Raw genomic sequence first — 24357 nt, 5'->3', positions numbered from 1 at the left:
GATGGGTTTCCCAACCGTGATTACGATGAAGACCAACTATCTCCGATTTAAAATGCTAAAAGCAATTAGTGTTTTTTTAAGTTTACTAAGACTTAAAACGCATTAAAGGTATTCACTGAAGGCATTGTGCAACTGGACCACCATGGCCCCATTTAGGCCCCTCCCACCTGACTCCTCCCACTTTACGAGCCTCCGTGTTGTTAATCAGTTTGTTTTCAGCTACTGGCTGCATATACATTCCATCCAGCTCAGGCAGGCAGGCATAGACGTGCTGCGGATGTTATTTCCGTCCTGGCAGCACTTGGCTCGCAGGAATAACGAGGAGCCGGCGATGATCATGTCACGCCACGTCGCGGTGACGGGGACCCGGTGTGTCATCTCTGTAAAACCGGCGGCGGCGCAGAACCAGCGTGGACCGACAGCAGCCGTTGCGGCCGGGCCTGATGTGTGCTCCCTCTCCCCCTCCCCCACCCTCCAGTGTCCCTGCAGGACATCACCATGAGGAAAGCTTTCCGGAGCTCCACCATCCAGGACCAGCAGCTGTTTGACAGGCGGACGCTGCCCATGCCCCTGAAGGAGACCTTCGAGCTGTGTGAAAAGCCACCACCCCTCAATATCCTCACGCCGTATAGGTCAGACACCCCACTTCACTCTCGTGAGAAATGAATTTTATATATACATACACACACACACACACACACACACACACAGATGCTCGCCAGGTTACCATGGGATTCCATTCGTAAGGAGCAAAAATAGCCTAGAAGATGAATGGATGGATTGATGGAAACTTACATGTTACATGAAGATCCATACCAGGGCAGATGTACCAAACTGCTGCATTATGAGTTTATGGACGGACCAAGCCGTGTGGGCATGGTGGGCGGGACTCACCATCATTGGCCCAGTTACCTGCCCATTTTTGGAAATCACCAATGACAGGCGTGCGGCTCCTCCCCACGACATGGAGCAGGGAGTCGACGGCGTCGACGTTTCACGTTAATCCTCAGGGTGCCTCTATGTCCCGATCTTTGTTCTGCTTGAGAGCTTAAGCACACAGCTGAGCCAGAGATTTGCCCAATTAACATCAACGTGGACCAAGAGGGATAAATAAAACAAATATGACCTGCTCTTGGAGCACCATTCAAGGACCTTCATTTAAATACCCAAAGTATCCCCTTATAGGGTCCGTTATCCGTCAACTCGACCAATCAGAGTTATTGTTTTGTTTTGTTTGCTCAGAGCCACGATTTGGTCATTTCTAAAAATACATTTGTAAGTGATATATAATCATTCATTTATAAACTTTAAACAATTCACAGTCAGACATTTAATTAGTAATTAAAGCAAGGAATCTCAGTTTTTTACATTTCATTAGGCTTTCATTCAGACGAAAAACTCGTGTTAATGAGCGACTTTGACAAACAGGGAGGCAATCAGCTGCTCGACCTGCACCCATTCGCCCCAGGAGACGCCTCCACAGAGCCCAGCAGATTTTAATTGATTCCCTCATCGAGAGGGGGGTTGGCGAGGTTATACAGAGTAGGAGGGGGGTAAGGCAACTGCTTTTTCAGACATGCAGCGATGAATCTTAAAAGGTATGTTGGGGATCTAGCTGTTACTAAGAGACAAGATGTTTTGGAAATGTGCTGGTACGTTTCCCCAAACATATATAAGTAAACAAATGTATATATATCAGTTTTTTTGTAGTGCATCAAATATGACTCATAGACATTAGTCATCGGATGGTGGGAAAAATATTATACAACCGAAACATGAAGGATCTGACGTGAAGGCATGGGCGAGCGACGTTGTTCACTGGCGGCTAGAGCGAGGTCATACCAGGAACATGTTTCAGGTCCGTTTCTTTATGGGAGCATCCATACCTGCTCACCATTTCTCTGCTCGGCCTATCAGAGCAGATTCCTCTGAAACGTGACCCTTCACTGCTCCCAATCCATGCTTGGGCACCTGAATGAGTTGGAATAAACCTTTGACCGGAATATATTTAGGGGTCTGTGTCTCAGAGCCTTAAAGCGGAGAAGGAAAAGCAGCTCAGGGTGATGGGAGGCTTGTAGGAGCGCTGTCTGATGGCTACACCCCAACCCCCCCCCCCCCCCCCAGGGATGACGGCAAGGAGGGACTGAAGTTCTACACAAACCCGTCCTACTTCTTTGACCTTTGGAGGGAGAAGATGCTCCAGGACACGGAGGACAAGAGGAAAGAGAAGCGGAAGCAGAGGGTGAGTGCGGAGAATCAGGCCCCAGATGGGTCTTCTGGGTGGGGCAGTGGGATGGAGGGGGGCAAAGGGCTGATTCTGCACCAGACCCAGGGGATCAGGTGGAGGGGCAATCATCTCATTAACTGGCACCGATCATAGTTTCTAACCCCAGCAAGCCAGTCACATGAGCGCTGACCCTGCTACGTTTGTGACTTCCCCATGGAAGTCAGTCATGTCTGCTGTCGTTCCTGTCTCAGCTCAGCCCTCAATCAGTCTCCCACACGGTCATGTTGGCTTGTAAACTAAATAAAACCACAGCAGGCTGGAGACTGTCATCTCATTTACTGACTGCATACCAATGCAGAGCATTGGAGCGGCTGCGGCATGGACTTGGGGGGGGGGGGGGGGGGGGGGGATACTCTTTGTTTTCAGGGCTGTATCTCTGCAGCATACTTTGCCTGCTGGGGGGCCGTTAAAGACTCAGAAATTAGTGCCGTCTGTCAGATGAAAATTGCAGAGAAACCCTCGCTGTGGTGCGACTACCCGCCCCTTCTGCCTTTCTGCTTTTTCGCACAGTTCTGACGCAGAGCCGACCGTGAGCTACAGGCTTGTTATTGGTAATTAACGGCTGGGCTCATTTAGAACTGACGCAAATTGAAGACTTTCAACTGCAACTGGTTACAATTAGCTAACCGTCGCTAATAGCGAGGGCTCGCTTCACAGGCCCGGGGCCCCCACCAGCCAATTCGAGAGCAGTCAGTGGTGGACCGGTCCCTGCTCTCGGCGCCGCGCTCCAACAAGACTGAGATTCTGATCTGGTGGGTCAGCCCATGTGAGAGAGAGCTCTCCTGGGAGTTGCTGTTACAGGGTAGGGAAAATGGCAGGAGGTTAGAATTCACTCCCCCCAGGACAGAACGAATAGAATTGGCCTGACTGGCTTCCATGAGCACGGAGCGTGACACAGACTGGTGTCCCCACACATTTTCTATGTTCCGTACTTCTGGTTGGGCCCAAAAGCCCATATAAGTCACCTGGGAAATTACTGTCTGAAAAGTTGTATTGGGTTTCTGTGGTACATAATGTACCGTGACACTAAGGTGAGACAGCTAATGAAAACATCAGTGGTTAGTTATCTTGGCTGTACACCACCAGAATATGACAGGATTGATACACAGCAGGAGGGTGGCATGGTGGTGCAGTGGTTAGCACTGTCGCCTCGCACCTCTGGGACCCGGGTTCGAGTCTCCGCCTGAGTCGCATGTGTGTGGAGTTTGCATGTTCTCCCCATGTCGTCGTGGGGTTTCCTCCGGGTACTCCGGTTTGAGGCTAATTGGAGTTACTAAATTGCCCATAGGAGTGCATGTGTGAGTGAATGGTGTGTGAGTGTGCCCTGCGATGGGCTGGCCCCCCATCCTGGGTTGTTCCCTGCCTCGTGCCCATTGCTTCCGGGATAGGCTCCGGACCCCCAGCGACCCAGGAGAATAAGCGGTTTAGAAAATGGATGGATGGATGGATGGATACACAGCAGGGGTGTTGCTGTGATCAGAATGGGCGGGGATGAGTGGGGGTGGGGCTGATTTTAGATTGGGCGGAGTTGATGATCAGCAGGGGTGGGGTTGATGGTCAGTAGGGGCGGAGTTGTCAGAATGGGCATGGTTGATGGTCTGAGGGGGCAGGGCTCTAGTCTGAATAGGCAGGGTTGATAGTCAGCGGGGGCGGAGTTGTCTTCTGAATGGGCGGGGCCATAGGATGACCATGGATGTTGGAATGCTGTATCACCCCACCCACATGAAATTTTCTGACTTAATGTAGTGAGACTGGGAGGCATTTTTTTATTATTATTTTCCCATCTAATGCACTGTGCTGTCAGTATCCAGAAGTCTAGTTACCACGGTGAGTAATGCAGCATCCTCTCTTATCTCACGTAATTTGGCTGTATGACACAGGGGCTGTGAATTACTGTTGCAATCATTAGGGACAGAAAATCGGCTCGAGGGCTTCCCACGTTGCTTCACCTCCATTTTATGTAGGGAAATGGGGCATTTTACTGAAGTGTAGTCTGATTATAAGTTTTTAAAAAAAACTTTTTTTTTTTTGCATTCACATTCAGAGGGTCAACCTACAGTGACTTAAAGCAGTGTTTGGCAAACCAGTCCCAGTCCTGGGAGGGAACAAAAATGTCGACCAGCTGGGGGTCCCCAAGGACTGGATTGGGAAACGCTGATCTAACGCATCCATTTACCCTGAAAGACTAAGTAACGCGTTCAGTGGCATAAATGGATAGAAGCAAATTGTACACAGAATAATTTATTTCCAAATGACTGTCAAGCAAGTGATACAATATGGAAACAGGCCCAGCAGCTTGAGGTATATTTTGCCCAGGCGGACAGTAAATTCATCCACTATCTACCATGTAACCAGTCCATCGTGTGCCTTTGGGGGGGTTATCTTCGCCCGCTAGTGGCAGAGAAGAGTCGGATCCTGATTCTGACCTTGGCACCCAGGTTGCTTTCCAGTGGGTGGTTCTGAAAATGTACCATATATACGGTTGTGGCCGACTGGTTTGCTGGGGCCCGTCAGCCACGTTCCGATAGCCTCGGCCTACAGAGACTGGTATCCACTGCGGAGGTGGCTGCTCGGAGATAACGGCGAGGAAGCCTGAGGGACGGATTTTCTTTTGTCTTCAAAATCTCTGCGGGTTTCAGATTGGCCACAAGCTGAAAATCTGCTCGCGCTTCCCTGTCCAGCCCATCATTCTGTTATGTTGGGTTTCATTTCCACTCATTTCTCCCTTTGTAAAGGTTGTAAGTAATCAAGAGACTGATGCGGTACATTAATTAAATGACAAAAAAAACCATCAGCCAGTGCTTAAGTTTCACTCATCGATTTTCGAATTCGAACTCATCGAACTTTCACCGATTTTGATGTTGCATATCTACAACTTTTATTTATATATACTAATTAGTGTAGGGGGATTTTCCTGTCTGGGACAGATTCAGCATTTTTCTTCACACACTATAAAGCTGTATTTAACTGTAAACCTATTTTTCTCTAAAACGTTATGTTTTTTAAAACAAAATATGCCTATTTAGATTGTGTTCATTTTAGCTTTGCTTAAGTTGTTAATTTAATCACACAGCTAGGGACTAAATTTGTCGAGAAACTGATGGTGTGTTAAAATGACGTGCATCTCTGAAATTATTTTTTCAAATCTAAATTTTTTGTTGAAAAGCTATAAACCATTAGATCCTTGGTCGGAGCTCTGAGAATGAGGCTGTGTCCCACGGCCAAGGCCCTGAACGCGAACCCTAATTTTGCGGAATTATGCCAAGAGCAGCCATAATAAAAATGTAGTGTTGCTCAAAGATTTGAATGAAAGTGCGCAGTGCATCACTTCCTGTCAGGCTGCAAACAAAACCTGGGCTTAAAATGCTATGCAGCTGTAGTCCTGACAACGCCCCCCCCCCCCCACATCACCGCCCTACTGCCCCAGGTATGGGGTGGGGTTACTCAGCCTGTTGCCATGGCAACAGACATACCACAGTCCGCAGTGTCTCCCAGGTAGGAAATGACCCCAGCGGGAAGGTGACAGTCAGATCCGGCTGTGATGTTTCCATTTTTTAATCATCAATTTCAGTGTAGTCAAAGTTATTAATAATCCTTCAGCTCATCGTGCCCATGTGTCCTGCACATGGGCGATGAAACATTAACATCATCCAGTTAGGTGCCTGTAGCAAAGCAGTCCTCTCCGGCTCAAACTCAGGAATAGTTTGGCTGTTTTGTACTGCAAATGTCCTTTTAAAATTACTACTTCTTGTAAAATACTGGATTAACCCACACTAATATCCCTGCATTAAAAATGTTCTTCTTTTCCATTTCATCTTCATCCGTGGTTCTAAAAACTACGTTTCCTTGGAGCATTAACAGCGAAGAGGTAAATGGTTTCTGTACCTCAAAATAGCGCACTTATGATTTAATTAATTACAGCTTTTCTGTAAAACAAGTTCTAGCAGGTGATTTCTTCCATGCTTATTTTAGTCATTATGGATGGAAAAAAAATCTCTCCCCATTTGTATGCCTGCTACCCTGAGCGTGAGCACGCATGTCGAAAATTTACACCTTGCGATGATCTGGAAAATTAATTGACGTACTATCTGTGTTTAATTCAGTGGAAAACTGGTTAGTTATGTAGGGGGATTGGACTTGGCCACTAAAGGTCTACGTGATGAAGAGCCTCACATACAGAAAATAAAATATTTCATATTTATCGAAACAGGCTTATGCACAGTAAGCTTTTTAAAACTGGGATTCCTCAGCTGTCATGAAGATAAATCTATTTAATTTTCTTCATTTGGCAATGTCGTTACGGAGGTGATAACACCTTTCTACAGAAGAGCAGATATGACCCCGAACTTAATGTGGTGTTTCCTATTCTGAGCTCGAGCCGTAGGCGTGGAGAAAGCTAGCTTCAGGCAGCAGTTGTCGCTACCCATACAAATGCATTTAAAGCCCTGTTTCCCGACATCGCTGGGTGTGGGGACACGGAGGCTTGGACTCTTACACGGGGAGCAACGCTCCAGATGTCTCTCCTTACGCCCGTCCTCCTCCCTACCCTTGTTTTACCGGCTCTCTGATGTTTTTAACTCCAGCTGGAAATATCTATTCGCGTGTCTTCAGACGGCTCTAACTGTGTCGCCATAGCCCCCCCGGCCACTTGGCCCCGGAGGTAAGACCGGGCCTGATGTCCCTTCGCCGCAGCGGATGACCGTAATGCTGTTTGTCGCTCGCTCACCGCCACTAACACCAAAGTGGTTTGCAAATGCCAGACTGATCATTGGCTTTGAGATTTCTGCACACACAATGAACTGTAAACACTGTTGCAGCAATGTCCATTTCAGAATTTGTATTACTTTAAATGCATATAGATGCATGATTTAAGGATTTTTTTTTCCGTTATATAAAACCCTGCACTGTTCTTATGCTTGATCCCCCCCCCCCCCAAAAAAAAAAAAAATAACCGTGTACTACTCAGCATGCAGAATATTATACGCAAGAAACGATAATGGACAGATTTCTACATCTATACACATCAGTCCTCTTTTCTATTGGGCTTTTAGTGCTATAACCGGAAACTCACTCATCCACTGTTTACACTATACATGCCTCACAGAAGCACTTAAAATTAATGGATTAAAATATGTCAATCACATTTTATTATCTGCATTATTCTTGGTCGTTCTTCCATCGTTATGGACACATATGACTGGCCCGTTCATAATATAAAATATATTAGGCCTAAGTGGGGCTGTGAATCGATTAAAAATTAATTAATTAATAGCACATTTCTGTGATTAATCACAATTAATCATAAGCTAATATTAGGACTTATAATCATAAATATTTATACATTGAATCCCCCAAACGTAATGCAGAATTAACACAAATTAACACAAATAAAGTTGAAAGGTTTAAAATACATTTTGTATAATTTTGTGTTACTTTCAGTAACTATTTGGGGGAAATGGTTAAAAATATGAACAAATCGCAGCAACAAAACACATAATGTTAATATACCTAAAAGTTAAGGTTATGTTAGTTGTTTTACTAAAAAAAAAACACTTTCACCAAAACATTTTTTTTACCAAAAAAAATGTTGTGACAATGACCCATATTTTGTTTGTTTGTTTAGTGGTTTAACTTATCCTTGTAATGTACAGATTATTCATTTCATTTATTTGTTGCTTGTTAGTGTCTTATGTGTAACCCCAGCAAAAAATGCAGCCCTTCCCTGGTCTTTATGGGAGTCAGCATATTTTAACAGTTACTGCATGAAAGTCTCCTGTTTTGTGGATGTCAGAGGAAAGCAGCCTTTCCGGAGAAATGTGCTTCCCGGGTGGTAATGAAGTATTTCCGGATTTACCACAGATGGAAATTAAACATGAACCACGTCACTGTGTCTGTACGCCATTACACAGCAGAGTTGACCAGGATGCGGCTGGGATGCCCCACACCAAAAAAAAAAATCAGTTCCACCCTCCTTCAGAGTAACTACATAGGATGAGTATTGGTTAAGTGGGACAAAGAGTAAACTAGGAGCTATGCGTACTCTACATCTTTATACCTCTGCAGTCTATTTATTTACGATAAGTTCTTGACTTTTCAATAATACTTTTAATATTTTTAATTATATTTTTAAAAGTAAGAAAGTAAAATTATCCAATATCCACCCTATACCTAATAAGAAAAGACACTAAAATATGCTTTACATTGCTGAAAGAAATCACAGCCCAGAGTAGAAACAGTTTTGCGATAGAAACACTGATGTTTTTTAATGGGCAGCTGAGTGTGGTTTTCTTCACCCCCGATCGGCCGGTTTCAGAGGACTGCGCTACCCAAGGCAGCCCCCACCTCTTTTATTTAACAGGAAAGTACGCATGTGTGTATTCATCAGCGCTTAATCAGCGTAATGAGTCGCACCTAATCAACACTAATCCAGCCTGGCTGCTGCTGGAATTCATCAGGGGTGTATCAGCCATTAGTGACCTTCATAAACAAGCACGGTGAACCTTGCTCTGAATAGGCTGATTGATTATTGTTTCTTTGCTTTGATTTTTAAATAAGCTGCATCGCCAGAACGTTAATGTGCTGCGTAATTAACATGCGCTATTGTTCATGTTTGCCATTGTTGGCGCTGACCATCCCATTGTTGGTAATGCCCAAGCTTTGTCTGTGGAACTGGTGTGAACTTGGCAGAGAGAGAAAGAGCGAGCCTGACCTAGCGTACTTGCATCCACTGCGACCCTGATGGTTGTCCGTGTTCTGCATGTGGCATTCTGGGAAAAGGGACCGGAGAGGTGCTGTGCTTTTCCCAGAATTCCCCGCTGCCACATGGTAAACACAGATGCTCAGGGCAAGCGCTCAACGCCAGCTCAGCATGTTCAGATTAACCGACGTAATTATTTGTGACGAATAATTTTAATAGTGACGGCGAAAGTGCATTTTTAGATTCCGTACCGACAGCTTGAGATGAACCATGTTCTGCCTTTGGTTCCAGCTGAGGACGTTATTAATTAGGTGTGGCTCAATTCTGACCATGCTGCATCTATGCAGCTTCCAGTGCACTGGGGAATTTTCATTTTCTTCTGGTTCATGGGCACTAATTTAAAAGCTGTTTCTTTTTTTGTTTGTGCGCCTATCATCCATCCATCCATCCATCCATCCATGCCTAAGGTGTTCTGGAGTCTTCCATGTAGCATGGGGCAGGACAGGATGCTGTTACTGTGATGATTCAGTGTCACCAGTACATCTGAACAGCGTGTGTCTGGATGGTGGGAGGGGCACTTTAATACCCAGACGGAAACCAACACACACACACTCACACCCGTTTGTGGGGACCATCCCTTCATTTCTATGGGGAAAACCTTAATCCCAGCAACGACGACCTTAACCCCCACCCAGCCCTGACCTTAACCATAAGTAATACAAGAAATACAAGACTTTTGGCATTTTTTAGCCTTTCGATTGCATTCACAGATTTTTGTGATCCCCACAATGTGAAAATGACAGGTTTAAAATCATGTAATGTACGCCAGACACACACACACACACACACATGGCCAGGGCTGGAGTCAAACCTGCAATCGAGAATATGGGATGAAAAAACCTGCCTTTGAACCACTGCGCCTCCCTGGTGTCCATTTTAATTATGTAAACAATTTAATATCTAGTTTAATACTAATTTGAACTACTTTGACGGGCACCAGTGCAACAAAGAGCAGCCATGTTTAGCTATCAGCATAAATGCTCCTAACGGACCCCTCGCTCATCCCCGTTAGTGTGACACCCAGATCAGCATCAGACCTGATTAACATGGTGGGGGGGGGCTGGCAAGGCCTCGCGTTCCAGACAGGAAGTCCTGGCTGCTTGCAATTCCATGGATGACCACCTGGGGGTGCGTGGATGGGAGGTGTTGCCATGCATGCTGTGACCTGCTGGGAAGAAAAGAAAGGAAAGAGGTCTTAGTACCATGTTCTTGTCTTCTTCTTTCTGTTTTACTAGTTGCTGGACCACATCAGGTACGATCAGGTCTATAGATATTTAGACCTCTCAAGCCAGGTACGTGTATTGGGATGAATGAGACCTGACCGGCGGAATGCTCTGTTTTTTATTTTGTTACGTAAATAATAGCTCAGCATTTCTAAAAAGGCTGCCTGCATTTCCAGCACAAAGATATGGGGACGAGGAGACTGAGGCGTTCCGCTTTACCAATCCGTTTGCTGCTGCTGTTTTTAGTAACTTAAACGCACGGCGATTTTATCCCGTTGCGTAACTGGTGTTAGTTGTTTTTTTTTCTCGTCGTTTCTCTTTATGTGTCATAACATACGCCTGCAGTTTGAGCCGCTTTTGCTTGCGGATCCATAGCTTAGGGGGATTGGGTTGGCTGTGCGGTTGCGAGTGCGGTCGGGGGGGGCCGCGAGGGCCCCATCGGCGCGTCCCACTGCGCCGGCCTCCATCCCTCTAGCTGATCCCCAGATCGCCACGGCTGTCTCCCATACCTTGTGTGATTTTCCGCTTCTTTTATTTGCCATTAACCCACGTGTGAGCATGTAATGCGCTCTCGGTATATGATGGCGGAATGCAGTTTCTTTGGCTGTGGGCTGCTGCTTGACAATCTCTCAAGGTGAGGTCAGTAGAGGAGCTCTGCAGCTAGGGGGCGACAATGATGGGCTAGTTAGCTTTAGGATAGACCATCCCGGCGCCCCTATCCAGACCACGGCAGCCAGGCCTGTGACCAGAAAACTGTATGTTTACGGTTACTTGGTCTCGCAGGCACCATAGTGATCAGCAGAGAGATTTGGCTGTTGTACTCTTGAAGCGTGCAGGAGAAACATTTCGCCGTTTAAAGGGTTAAGCCAATAGCCCACTACTTAGTCAGTGGGATTAAAGTATCACTTCAGCTCTTCATTATACCTTTGCTTAGCAGACATTTTACCCAGTTATCTTCCCACTTCTCTCTCCCCATTGACAGTTCAGGTATCTCGTTCATTTTAGCACGATTCCTCTCCTCGGCATAGCCCGCTTTCCAGGGCATTAAACACCTCTCCTGGGTGCTGCGGGATGGGGGGGGGCATTGCCGTGACAAGGCCACCGGGCAGTGTCGCATTGGGGTATCACCTCTGTCCTCGGGTGTAATGGGGCCGTTTAATGGTAATGTCATTACGTTCACGTTGATGAATTCATCCAGCAGGTCGATGCAAAGTTAATTAAGAGATTTTGCACTTTATTCACTTATATTGCTGGATATTCACTAACAGTTTGCTCAAGGGTACAGCCGTGATGTCTCTCTGGGAATTTTAACCTCCAGCATTTTAATTATGCCTCATACCCTAATCTGTATGACGCCCCCCCCCTCCCCCCACCTTGCTCAATCCCTCCATCCAATTGTGAAGCAGAGATTGAAACAATTTGAATCACACAGCCAATCAAGAGGCTGCCCTGTTGCCACAGTCTGGTCACGTCTCTGCCCCTGATCGGCCACCCCTTTGTGTTCCAGCTGAAGAACATCGAGCGCCCCCAGGAGCCGGAGAAGGTGCCACGCCCCCCACCGGACAGACGCAAGGAGTGGCAGAAGAGGGCACTCGGGCCGGAGCTGGCTGAGGACAACATCAATGAGGTCCACAAGCACAAGGAGGCCAACGGCTCCGCGCCGCATCATGACGCCAGGTGCGTGTGTGTTCATGCCCCAGGCTCTGACCGTATCTGTATTTATATAATAGTGCAGTTGTTTCCCAATCCAATTCATGGGGACGCACAGACAGTCCAGGTTTGCTGGGAGCGGGGGCTGGATTGGGGAACACTGTGACAGTGTGTCTGATTCTCAGAATATATATTCTGTAGAGGCCTTTATCCAAGCAGGGTTAGACAGTCACTGGAGGAACTGGGAGTTAAGGGCCTAGTTTAAGGGCCCAACAGTGAAATCACTTTGCCAGCCATGAGATTTGAACTGCTGAACTTCTGATCACAACCACAGCATGTAAACCCACTGAGCTTGTCTCTGTGTTTCTTCCTGCCTGTATTCCCCACTCTCTGCGCATTTATGTCTGTGTGTGTGTGAGATCACATCCCTCACTCTACACACCCCTCCTCACTACCTGCTGCAGCTTTGTACTCAGCCCCCTCCAGCCAGATCAAGGCTTTGCTTCCCTCAAACCAAACAGTTAAAGACGACTCGCCAGGTCCTGCACGTGAAAAGGAGGGAGTGCGCTTGCACAGGGTGGTGGGAAAAAAAAGTCACTCACGCCCCCAGAAGGACGCACATCCATCATACATTTATAATACGTTAGCAGGACAGAAGATAAACATGCATGCTGGTATGTTTGCTGCAGTGAGACGCTCAGTGATGGTGTGTGTGCGCCCCCTTCAGGCAGCCTTTGTACATGGACCACATGGATGGGCCCTTCTCCCTGGCCGCCCTCCCGTATTGCCAGATGAATGAGCTGCTGAACAGGACTGGCGACAGGATATACGTACGCCCCCACGAGCCCCCGCCGCCGCCGCCGCCCGTGCACTCCGCTGGAGACTCAAAAGAAGCCTCCGTCATCAGGTACGTCGGCGGACGGCCGGAAAACTTCAAGCGGCCCCGGGAATTCAAATGCCGATAATCAGTCGGTTTTCCTAACGGCGCAGCGCTGAGATGACCGGAAATCCTGAGGTCATCATGTAAGCCGAAATGCAAACGGGCACCCCCCCCCCCCCCCCCCGGAAAGATAAAAACAATGCAGAAGAATGTATGGCCCACATTGACAGGTACCTGGGCCACGCCTCTATGAGGCAGGTTCGGCATTCAGTGGGCGGCTGGAAACATCGTCCATATCACCAGAGAGAGAAGCTGCTGTGTGACTCGCCTGTAGGCGGGGGGGGAGCTGGGGGGGGGCGGTTGCCCACTCTCTTTGTTGCTGCCTTTCTCCTCCTCTGCTTCCTGAGTCTTTCCCCCCAGTTCCTGTAGGATTTGTACGTCTCACGCCTGCATTCCCTATTTTCCGCAGCTCCAGCTCTGGCTACACCGACAGCCGCCCCCAGTCTCCCGCCAGGACGCCAGTATTCCTCAATCCCAATGCCCCGCCCCCACCCCCGCCCCCCTTGCCCCCGCCCCCACCTCCCCTGCCATCCGCGGTGCCCGGGTCTGGTGCTCGTGGCACTCCCCCTCCACCTGTGCCACCCCTCCCTGTCCAGCTTCCCGCCATTCCGCCAGCCCCCGCTCCGCTCCAGATCGCCCCCGGGGTCCTGCACCCTGCCCCTCCCCCCATTGCCCCACCCCTTCACCCTGCCTCTCCAGCACGCCTTCACCAGGTTGTGGACAAAAGCCAGCTCCCCTCCCAGCCGGACGGAGGGACCATCCTCCCTCCGCCACCCCCACCACCACCGCTACCCCTTCCGGGAGCAAGGACCTCCTCCCCCTGCCCCACACCCCCTCCTCCAGGCCCACCCCCGGTGCCTTCCTTTCTGTCGGGGGCTATGTCCTCTCCGTCGGCCCATGCTGTGCACGAGGTGAAGCGCTACCCATCCAGCCTGCCGCCCATCAGCGACGCCCGCAGCGTGCTCCTGGAAGCTATTCGCAAAGGTGAGCCACCCTTCTCAGCATCTAAGCCTGCAATGCCTGGGACCTCCACGCCACATGGTGGCGCACTGATGAAAAGCTGTCAGCTATAGACTATTGCTATTGTACTCTTGAGTTTCCTCTAGCTGAGTTCTGCCTGAAAATGAAAAAAAAAACACCTGGGCCCAGGAGCAAAAGTAGTAGAAAATCAACAAGAATTCACCCTGCTGGATAAATGTAGACTGTCTGTTGGTGTATTACCAGGAGGGTTCGTGGCTTGTGGGTTATGGGACTATAGTAATCTGAGATGGAACCTGCGTTTGGGAGTTATTTTTCGGCCACCCTGTGTGTGACACCCGCTTCCCCCCCCTGCAGGGATCCAACTCCGCAAGGTGGAAGAGCAGCGGGAGCAGGAAGCCAAGCACGAGCGCGTGGGGAACGACGTGGCCACCATCCTGTCGCGCCGCATAGCTGTGGAGTACAGCGATTCCGAGGACGACTCCGAGTTCGACGAAGTGGACTGGATGGAATGAGCCTGCCCAGTTCATCCTTCGTCCCCCCCTGTGTTACATCATTTTCTTTCAGTTACCGAGTTCGATCTTCATTTGTGGTTCCAGTTTTGGAGGGAAGTTGCAGACAAGTTCCCCCCCCCCACCCCAAAGTGTTTTCGCGAATGTTTTGTACTCATTTTCTACATCTTTTTTCCTAGTCCTCGGAAATACTCCTATTGTACAATTCACAGTGAAATAACTACATTGCATCTTTGTTTTCCTACTATGCTAAAAGAGAGGGACGTTCATTTGCTGTCGAGCATTATGTGTAATAATGTCAGGACACCATCCTCTTTTCTGGTACAATCCTGCCACCTTCTGGATGCAAATGGAATTAATGAAAAACATCCTTTTTTTTCCCCCAGCACTACCCAGCTGTGAAGGGCCAGTAATTGCTGGAGCAAACTAAGCGAATTAACACCTCCAAGTACTAATACTGATGGTTTCTGAAGGAGCTGATTATCTTTGTATATATCATAAAAAAAATTATAAGAATCACAGTTTTTTTTTTTTTTTAAAAAAAAAGGTTTTCTTTGAAGGAACAGGTAGGAGCAGATTAGCAGGGGAGATTTGGACACCTAATTCACATTCACAGGTAAACTAGTGATTTACCAAGTGTTGTGGTTGATACGGCCATTAAAGACCAGAACTGTCCATCTTTAAATTAGTAAAAGATTTATGAAAGTGAAGCAATCTAACCTGTTGGTGCTGTGCTGTAAGCATCTGGACCAGTTTGACTTCACCTGTACTAGGGGGGGTCAGTTCAAATCTGACATTTATGTATTTTTTTTTTTTTTAATCCGGGTTTGTCCTCAGTGAACCACTGTAGTGAGCTGGCGTGACGCATCGTGCACGTTTCACGAGAGCTGGAAACGGCGCATTGCGGAGCGAAGCGATTCTGCTGTGTCATGGCGTCCCGCTTGTCGCCATGTGGCCCTCGGACAGCCCGGCTTCTCAGTGGCCTGTGGTCCAATCACACATCGCTCCGCCTTATTCTTTGTATTATACATATTGTTCAGTTCATGAATGTATTGTGCTGTGCTACCTTGCCTGCGCTTTTAAACATTAGTTGTTTCCACGTGAAAAGATCTTATTTCAAAATACTGTATACCTGGTAACTTATGTAACTGTTGATTGTAACAGTTTGCTTGGATTAATAAAAGCTAATGTAATGTTTCCCCAATTGCCAGAATTCACGTTCCTGCAGTGGGTGTTTGCAGTGGGGTCACTGCGGTCCCTACTGTGTACCTACCCTGAATTTAACAGCCTACTTATGTAGAGCCAGAACTATAGGTTCTGTCGTGGGATCTATCCATCGATCTTTCATAACCACCTAGTCAAAGCAGGGTAATGTTCAGCCTGGGGCCTGTCCCAGAAATCACAGGGTACATGGCATGAGACAAAGACTGCATATCATGTGCCGTCTCGGGGCAGAGGCACACACACCAAGGGCAACTATATGATACGAAATTGCATGACTACATGTTTGGGGACTGTGGGAGGAAACCGGATTAAGCAGAGGAAACCTACAGTAACATGGAGGAAACGTAAAAAACGTCGCAAATTAGAACTTGAACTCATAACCCTGGAGGTGTGAGGGTCACAGTCTTACTTCTAGAGATTCGGTCCTGGGATCTAAGCATTAATTCTATTACAAACGGCATGAAAACTTCTGACCACAGAAGATGGCGTTCTCGGAAAGGGGCGAGGGGTGATGCTTTTCAAATACTTTGTTTTCCAGAACGATTTGCATATACATTGCTGGACGGGTGAACGTCTGAAAATATTACAGCAGCCTGTTCATGTTAATTACCAGTCCATTTTGAGTAATTATGTGGATGTGCTTGCAGAGTCAAGTGAATTATTTTGGGGTTTGAATTTTTAATATATGACGGAGTAGAATAAGTGTCCCTAGCAGGTGTCAAGAGATGAAAGGCAGAACATAAATATGTAAATGAGTTGGTTTTCTCTGGGACTGACAATGATTGAAAACATTCATTCATGTTTTATTCCCCAAAATAGGCAGGTGAGTGAGTTTCTCCATGCTACTCCCTTAAGCAGTAGAACTACTCCAGTCAATCTGCTATTATGCTGCTGTCAGAATGTCCCTGTCAGCCCTGTCATGTTCCTGTTTGGCCAGCAGATGTCGCTGGCCATCCCTTAGTCCCCTAATGTGTCAATTACTTGCACCTGTCTCTTGTTAATGACTTGTTTTCTATGTGTATATGTGCTTGTCCTTGGCATGCTTCCCAGCTCGGTCATTAGTGTGGCTGTAGATGTTTTCTGTGTTTGTGGTTGAGTTCGAGTGTTACGAGTTCATTGTTGCCATTTGTCCTAGTTTTTCCCCAGATTAGCCCTAGTCCCATCCATTTGGATCTTCTTTGTCTTTACTTTTGACCCCTAATGGTCCATTGGATTGTAATTTTGTGTGTTTTTGTATATAATAAAGTCCCCTTTGGTGCTGCGCATGAATCATCCGTCTTTCATACATGAGAGAATGACCAAGCTTCCTCAACGATCCCGCAGCTTGAGCCCCCATCAAGCCTCCAGGCTAACCTCAGCTCTAAGGATCGTCCCTGGAGAGCCTGAATCTGTGTCTCCTGTCTTAGCCTCAGAAGAAGCTGCTCCACGATCAGTGTCTGACTTACAGTTGTGTTCAGAATAATAGCAGTGTGTATAAAAAAGTGAATAAAGCCCAAAATCCTTATAATAGCTTTTATTTCTATGCAGGTAAATTCATTGGGAACACTGTACATTATATTCATAACATGAAGAAAAATGATCAAATTTGTGTTAATCCTTTAGAAAAATGTAAGAAAAGGGAATATTAGGCTGTTCAAAAAAATAGCAGTGTCTGCATTCTTCTTTACAAGCTCAAACATTCACTGTGTAAACTGGAAAAAACGCAAGATTTAGCTTCCCTTTGAATCACAGAACTAATATTTAGTTGTATAACCATGGTTTCTGAGAACTGCTACATATCTGTCTTGCATGGAGTCGACAAACTTCTGGCATCAGTGAACAGGTATTCCTGCCCAGGATGATCTACAATTCTTCAGCATTTCTTGGTTTTGCCTCAGACACAGCATGTCACCCCACAAGTTTTCTATTGGATTAAGGTCCGGGGATTGGGCTGGTCACTCCGTAACGTCAATCTTGTTGGTCTGGAACCAAGATGTTGCTCTTTTACTAGTTTGTTCGGGATTGTTGTCTTGCTGAAACACCCATTTCAAGGGTACTTCCTCTTCAGCATACGGCAACATGACCTCTTCAAGTATTTTAATGCACTCAAATTGATCCATGATCCCTGGTATGTGATAAATAGGCCCAACACTATAATTTGAGAAACATCCCCATATCATGATGCATGCGCCACCATGCTTCACTGTCTTCACAGTGTACTGTGGCTTGAATTCAGTGTTTGAGGGACGTCTGACAAACCGTCCGCAGCCCCTACACCCAAAAAGAACAATCTTGCTTTCATCAGACCACAAAATGTTGCGCCATTTCTCCTTAGGCCAGTAAATGTGTTCTTTAGCAAATCGTAACCTCTTCAGCACGTGTCTTTCTTTCAGCAATGGGACTTTGCGAGGGCTTCTTGCCAGTAGCTTGGCTTCACATAGACCTTTTCTAATACTCACAGTGTTCACAGATAACTGTAGATCTTTGCCATCTTGGCTTTTCTCCGATCCATCCGAATTTTAGTTTTCCTTTTTCTTCCACATCTTTCAGGTTTGGTTGTCATTTTAAAGCATTAGAGATCATTTTAGCTGAACAGCCTATCAATACCTGTACTTCTTTATATGTTTTCTCCTCTCCAATCAACTTTTTAATCAACGTACGCTGCTCTTCTGAACAATGTCTGGAACGACCCATTTTACTGAGGTTTTCTGAGAGAAATGCACTATAACCAGCATGTACAACATTTGCTGCCTTCCTTCCTTAAATAAGGGCTGTAATTGACACCTGTTTTTGCACAGAATGAATTACCTTACCAATTTAACTTCACACTGCTATTAATCTGAACACGCCCCTTTCAATTAATGGTTCAATTACACAGAACCAGCAGCATGCATGTCATGTCTATTGGTTTTCTATTATTCTACTACACCTACTAGCAAATTATTTGCCATGTAGAAATGAATTTCTACCAAAACCAGTGATGGATCAGGTTAGTGATGTCGGACTGTTATTATTTTAAACACAACTGTATCTGCAGCCGGTACACAGCTAGCGTCCGGCTCCCCGGCCATAGGATCGGTAGTAGCCATCTCCCTTAGTCCTTCACCAGCAGTGCCTGTGTCCCGAGCTGCCTTGCCTGTGGTCCCCTGGGCAGACACCTCGCCAGGTCCTGTGCCTCCAGTGCTTGTAGTCCCACTAGGTCTACCAACATCTGACTTCCCAGCTACTGCTTGTTTCCCCACCAGGTCACCAGGGGCCAGTTACTGCTGTTGGACAATGAAACTAAAACATTGGCTAATGGAGTGTTTGAATTTTCACGCCTATATATATATATCTGTGGCCTGGCAGCCAGTCTTCACTGATCGCACATTCCATCTGTAAAAGCGGAGTGTAAAATATCGCAAACCATACAAAATAATGGGAGACACATCGGAGTTGAAAAGAGGACAAATTGTTGGTGGTGTTGGCATCTTGCTACTGCATCTGTGACCAGGACAGCAAGTCTTTGTGGTGTACTGAGAGCCACGGTATCCAGGGTAATGTCAGCATACGACCATGACAGATGGACCACTTCCATCAGTAGTAACAAGAGGAAACTGTCTGAAACGAATGCCTGGGCACTAACCCGCATTGTATCCAAAAGGCATAAAACCACAGCTGCCCAACTCATTAGAGACTTAAATACACACATCAACTCTCCTTGCTTTTGAAAATACCGTTAAAACACGGTATACCACGGTACAATGTCTGGACGGTAAGGTGGTTAGAAAAATTAGACATTACCCAAGCCTACCCGCAATTTCTCTTCATTTTTTCCTTTTTTTTCCCCAAATAGATCGGCCATGGTAAAAATATATATCTAAAATCAGTTATGGAACTACGCAAGATTAGGAGACGAAGGGTGGACATGACCCGGGTATATAAGATTCTAACAGGTCTGGATGCTGTTTAGCCAAATGGATATTTCAATATCAGTTTCAATATTAGAACTCGTGGCCAAAGGTGGAAATTAGCGGGAGAACATTTTAAAATGGACTTCTTTACACAGCGTATAGTTTGAATATGGAATCTTCCTGCTAGTGTAGCGCAAGCTAAAACCCTGGGTTCCTTTAAAAAAGAGCTAGATAAGATTAACAACTCTGAGCAATTAGTTAAGTTCTCCCCAAACGAGCTTGATGGGCCGAATGGCCTCCTCTCGTCTGTAAATTTGTGTTCTTATGCCCCTAACTATGCATTTTAAAGCATCATTGTTGTACATTTCGTGAATTTATGAACTTCCAAGAAGGCAATGAGCGAAAAACTGAAATTTACGTCGCTGGCCACTAGATGGCAACAACGTATACAGACACAAAACCAAACATCACTATAATCAAAATTCCATGATTCCGCAATTCCTAAATAATGCATAGGCACGGTTAGAGCCACAAGGAAATGAAGAAGTCAACGGGAAATTGCAAATATGAAGGTCTCAATGATAATAAAGATGGGACAAAATTTACCATATGGTGGGTTATCCGGATGCACGGGGCCAGGTGCGCAATATTACCTTAAGGAGATACAACAACGACATCAAAGTATATAGGCTATAAGGGGTCAGCAATATTTCGTGCATTCAGCATATTGGTGTGAGTGGCAAGGGGGCTGTTGCACAGCCAAGGGAAAAAGGGGGCTGCTCGTGTGCATGATAAAAGAAATCAGTTGCTCAGTTTAATTAGGTTTAATGCTGATTTATACTGGTTCTAAACAAGATAATCAGGTCAAGTGTTCTAATAACATGCTTATTAAAGATAATGATGCTAAGTAGAGACCACTTCTAGATTCACCACATGAAGCTTCATTAATTAACAGTTTGGTCTAAACACAACCTGTAAATGAGAGCGCGAGCGCACGCTCACGCCCGCGCACGCACGCACGCACACACACACACACACACAAAACAGAATTAAGAACTACTAACGTAGAGCACCTATCTCTGCAGAAATTACCAGCAGAAATGACGCCACCCCTGCTTTAAGTATACAGTGGCCAAACTTCCCAACTGCTGTCAGACGTCTGAATACCATGCTGCCCCCTTCTGCTGTAGTACTGAAATAACACTGCTTACATCCGTATATATCCGTATACCGCTTACATCTGCCGCATGGACAGCACCAGCGACGTAGGGTATTATTTAATAGTGGAGGAGGGGGTGGGAACACAACGTAATAATTGAAATGCAAAGGTCTCTATATGGGGGGTGTTGAGCCAAATTAAATATCGTGAAGTACATGTTCCCTCTGCCCACCCCGGATTCTACACCCCTGAACAGTACTTTCATAAACTCATTTCCCAGCAGGGCGTGCAATGGCCAGATGAAAATGCTATTTGAACATATCATCCATCCATCCATCCATCCATCCATCCATCCATCTTCTCCACATGCTTCAATAAACGTTAATTTTATAGTGATGCTTTACATTTACTGCGCCTTCATAAGCAGCATGCAAGTATACCTTTACATCCTAACAACAGCTGTAAAATACATTAATACCAAACATTACTGTCACGCCCTGCTCACTCCGTGTGCCTGATCCTCCCGCATGGCCCTAACAAGCTTCACCTGGTGCTCGTTCGTCTTACCTCTTGTTCCTGGGCTCAGCCTAACCATTCAAAGCTGCCTCTCATTTGCCCCTTCGTTAGTTTGTATTTAAGCGCTTCCCGTTTGCCAGTCCTCATGTGCCTCTGTTCCTGTGTGTTTGCCCTAATAAAGTCTCCTAAGGGGGGGTTTCCCCCACTACTCGAAGCTGCCACTTGGCATGATGACAATTATATGATAATTACAAACATTATACTCATATAACGGTTCTTATAAATGTGAATTTAAGCTGTTAAAGTATGTTAGGATGTTAAGGTACATTTACATGCTGCTTATGAATGTTACGCATAAATATGTGAAAATGTGGCTTGTTAATCATATCAATGCATAATTTATTGCAACTGTATTTACATTCTTTAAAATTAATTTACATGTGTAACTCAGTTTGGCGTAGCCTGTAACCAATGACTGGCTCTGCTCTCACTTTGCACCTGCTGTAACAAAAGCCTACAGTCCTCCATGTTTCCCAGTGTTATGTAATGTGCCTGTTCATTGTTTATCCAGTGTGGAGTGGATGTTACATTAGGTACAAAATTCAGGTAGAAATCTTCCCTCTGCCCCCCCCCCCCCCACCTCCAATTATTGATAATTGTACAGGAGAGGACACTAGTAACAATATGTGGATCAGTCAGCAGAGTTAGTCAAACACATGATATATTACAATGACCTCAATACCCCATTTTGAAGCTCAATATATAAATCATATGAAATATTTATTACTTTCATTAACTTCAAACACTCCCTAACTCCCTATATATTGCAATTATACCTCTTTTTTTAAGTTACACCCAAGTTCAATAGGCCATTAATTATACTCAAACCTCATAAGGAACATTTAAAAATTTAATCAGTGAGTAATTTATGATATGCTCGCATTTGGCGTTACGTTAAAGGCCTCCTCTGGATGTAATTACCATATTGTATAATGTTATTTGTTCCTGACTAGCTTCTGGTGTTTTGCACATCTATCAAGAGATTATTATGTTATTAATCAAATCAGTTTGTGCAATCAGCTCATTTTACTGGATCTTATTGGGGAATATAGTGAAAAGTCAGTTCCACACACACACACACACACACACGAAGAAAGTTTTTTTTTTTTATATATATATATGTTGGCTGAATAGTACATCAAACAAGCTGTTAAAAATGCATCAAGCTAGACAGGAGGCCCTGATTTGAAACACCTCTGGCTGAAGTTCTAAGAAGGAGAGCGGTGTTTGTATTTTTCCCTCATGCACGGCTTAGTGCTTAATTCAGCTTTTTCTCCAGCATCCACACTTTATGGTGTTCCCATTTCAACTCCTTTTCTGCCAGCCGCTCTGCAGGCACTTTTAAAATGATTTCCAAACAACGATTTATTCCAGGATTCAACACAAAAAAGCGCTTTATGCGTTTAATCTCAAGCTACTGACTGCTGCCTCTGCACTGCACACGTTTGATATTTCTTTTCACTCATGGACGACGGTCTCGCTCTTTCCCATTACCTACATAAACAACCTGAACAAAATCACAACAAGGTTCGGACAGCGGGGGCATCAAATTCTGCTCATATTTCATTTACAGCTCAGCGGGATCACAAATGACAACATCAAAGGACATTTCAAACAAGCGATGAGGGAGATGGCTTGTCATAACCAGGACACTAAGAATTATGATGTTTTTTTTTTAAAAAAAACAGCAACATTATACACGCTAAGCGACCGCCTCACATGTTCAATACTGACAGGACAGTGAGGGCCACAAAAAACTGAACCATTTTGGTACCAACCTGGGATTCGTCCTTCGTCCAATCAATTGTCCCGATTAGGGTCATGGGGTGAGAGGGAGGAGCCTCTCCCAGGAAGCACTTCAGAAACCACCTAACTTCAGGAAAAAAAAAATCCACACTACATGGGAAGGGCATGAAAAATCCACATACAGAGCAGAGATGGGACTTGCAGATGTGATATAGGAGCACTAGGCACTGAGGAACTGAGCCACTCTCCCAACACAAAATTAAAGATGGGAGCTGAAGTAGGAGCAGGTTTCCGCGGCTGTACAAGTATGCTATAACACAAGAGAAAGCCATTATTCTGTAGAAAATCCATTTTCAAAATTTGAAAAGCACCCAAACAACAGGCAGGATAACTTGAGGAACCACTAAACGAAAAAAGTGAAGCAGTCAGCAGATGAGCTTTGACTGCAGGTCGCAGAACGAATAAAGTGCCAGAAAGTTTTAATTAAAAATGTGAATTGCATCGGTGCAGAGCTCGATAATGATGAACTTGGCAAGCTGAGCCAAACAATTTGACACAAAATAACCGAAGCAACAAGGCTAAGGGTGGAAGTCCAAAGGAGTGTAACCTCAGGTGCTGGTATATTAGCCATGAAATATATACAACCTCTCCCCAGGTTACCATTATCTTCTGATAAATGTATCATAAGGTGAAAATATCGTAAGGTGAAAATGCATTTTAATACAGTACACCAAACCTCACAAACATCATAGTCTAGCCTATCCTACCATAAAAACATGCTTAGAACACTTACATTAGCCTACAGTTGCACAAAATCATTAAAACAAAGCTTATTTTATAATAAAATGTTGAATATCTCGTGTAATTTATTGAATAATGTACTGAAAGTACATTGCCCATGATAAAATCCATGCATCCGTTCATTTTCTGCAGCTGCTTGTCTTGTTCAGGGTTGTGGAGGGTGTGGAGCCCCAGACTATGGGGGCAAGGCAAGGAACAGCCCAGGATGGGGTGCTGTTCCCAACTGGACCCTGGAGATCTACCCCCCTACAGAGCTTAGCTGCAGCCCTAATTAAACAATGAAACACATCTGACAATCAAGCCCTTCAGAGCCAGCTTAGCTTCAGCATAGCTGACATTAATACTGAGACGCTACTGAAGGACCTGATTATCTGTATCAGGTGTGTTTAATGAGCGCTGTGCCTAAGCTCTCCAGATCTCCAGGAGCAGGCATGGAGGCATCTGCTTTAGTAGGTTCTGGGGATCTATCCCCATGTCTGGAAGGTCATGGGTTTAAGTTTTGTGGCTAGAAATCATTCAGTCATTCAGTCTTAGGACAAGGCCCTAACACCCCCCCCCCCCCACTGCTTGGGGGTTCTGAATACTCTCTGACCCTGAGTTGTCACTCTAAGTAATGTAGATATTCTGTAATG

At 45.6% G+C, this 24357-nt stretch overlaps 1 protein-coding gene across 3 annotated transcripts in view; it reads left to right on the top strand.

The window, feature by feature from the left end:
* Positions 1-16832, top strand: part of wasf1 (WASP family member 1) — a 48102-nt gene extending 31270 nt beyond the window's left edge. For 2 of the 3 annotated variants that reach the window (XM_049002252.1, XM_049002253.1), the window contains exons 4-10: positions 479-632; positions 2125-2242; positions 10280-10336; positions 11775-11944; positions 12645-12824; positions 13267-13841; positions 14193-16832. In XM_049002252.1, coding sequence (XP_048858209.1) covers positions 479-632; positions 2125-2242; positions 10280-10336; positions 11775-11944; positions 12645-12824; positions 13267-13841; positions 14193-14350 — 1412 coding nt within the window. In that variant the 3' untranslated portion in view covers positions 14351-16832. The remainder of the gene's footprint in view (positions 1-478; positions 633-2124; positions 2243-10279; positions 10337-11774; positions 11945-12644; positions 12825-13266; positions 13842-14192) is intronic. The other variant, XM_049002254.1, reaches the window with a different exon arrangement.
* Positions 16833-24357: the final 7525 nt, after the last annotated feature.

This window comes from Brienomyrus brachyistius, unplaced genomic scaffold (assembly GCF_023856365.1).
Source record: "Brienomyrus brachyistius isolate T26 unplaced genomic scaffold, BBRACH_0.4 scaffold66, whole genome shotgun sequence".
Taxonomy (NCBI): Eukaryota; Metazoa; Chordata; class Actinopteri; order Osteoglossiformes; family Mormyridae; genus Brienomyrus; species Brienomyrus brachyistius.
The sequence above is the reverse complement of the archived record's forward strand: the minus strand, read 5'-3'. Positions and strand labels throughout refer to the sequence as shown.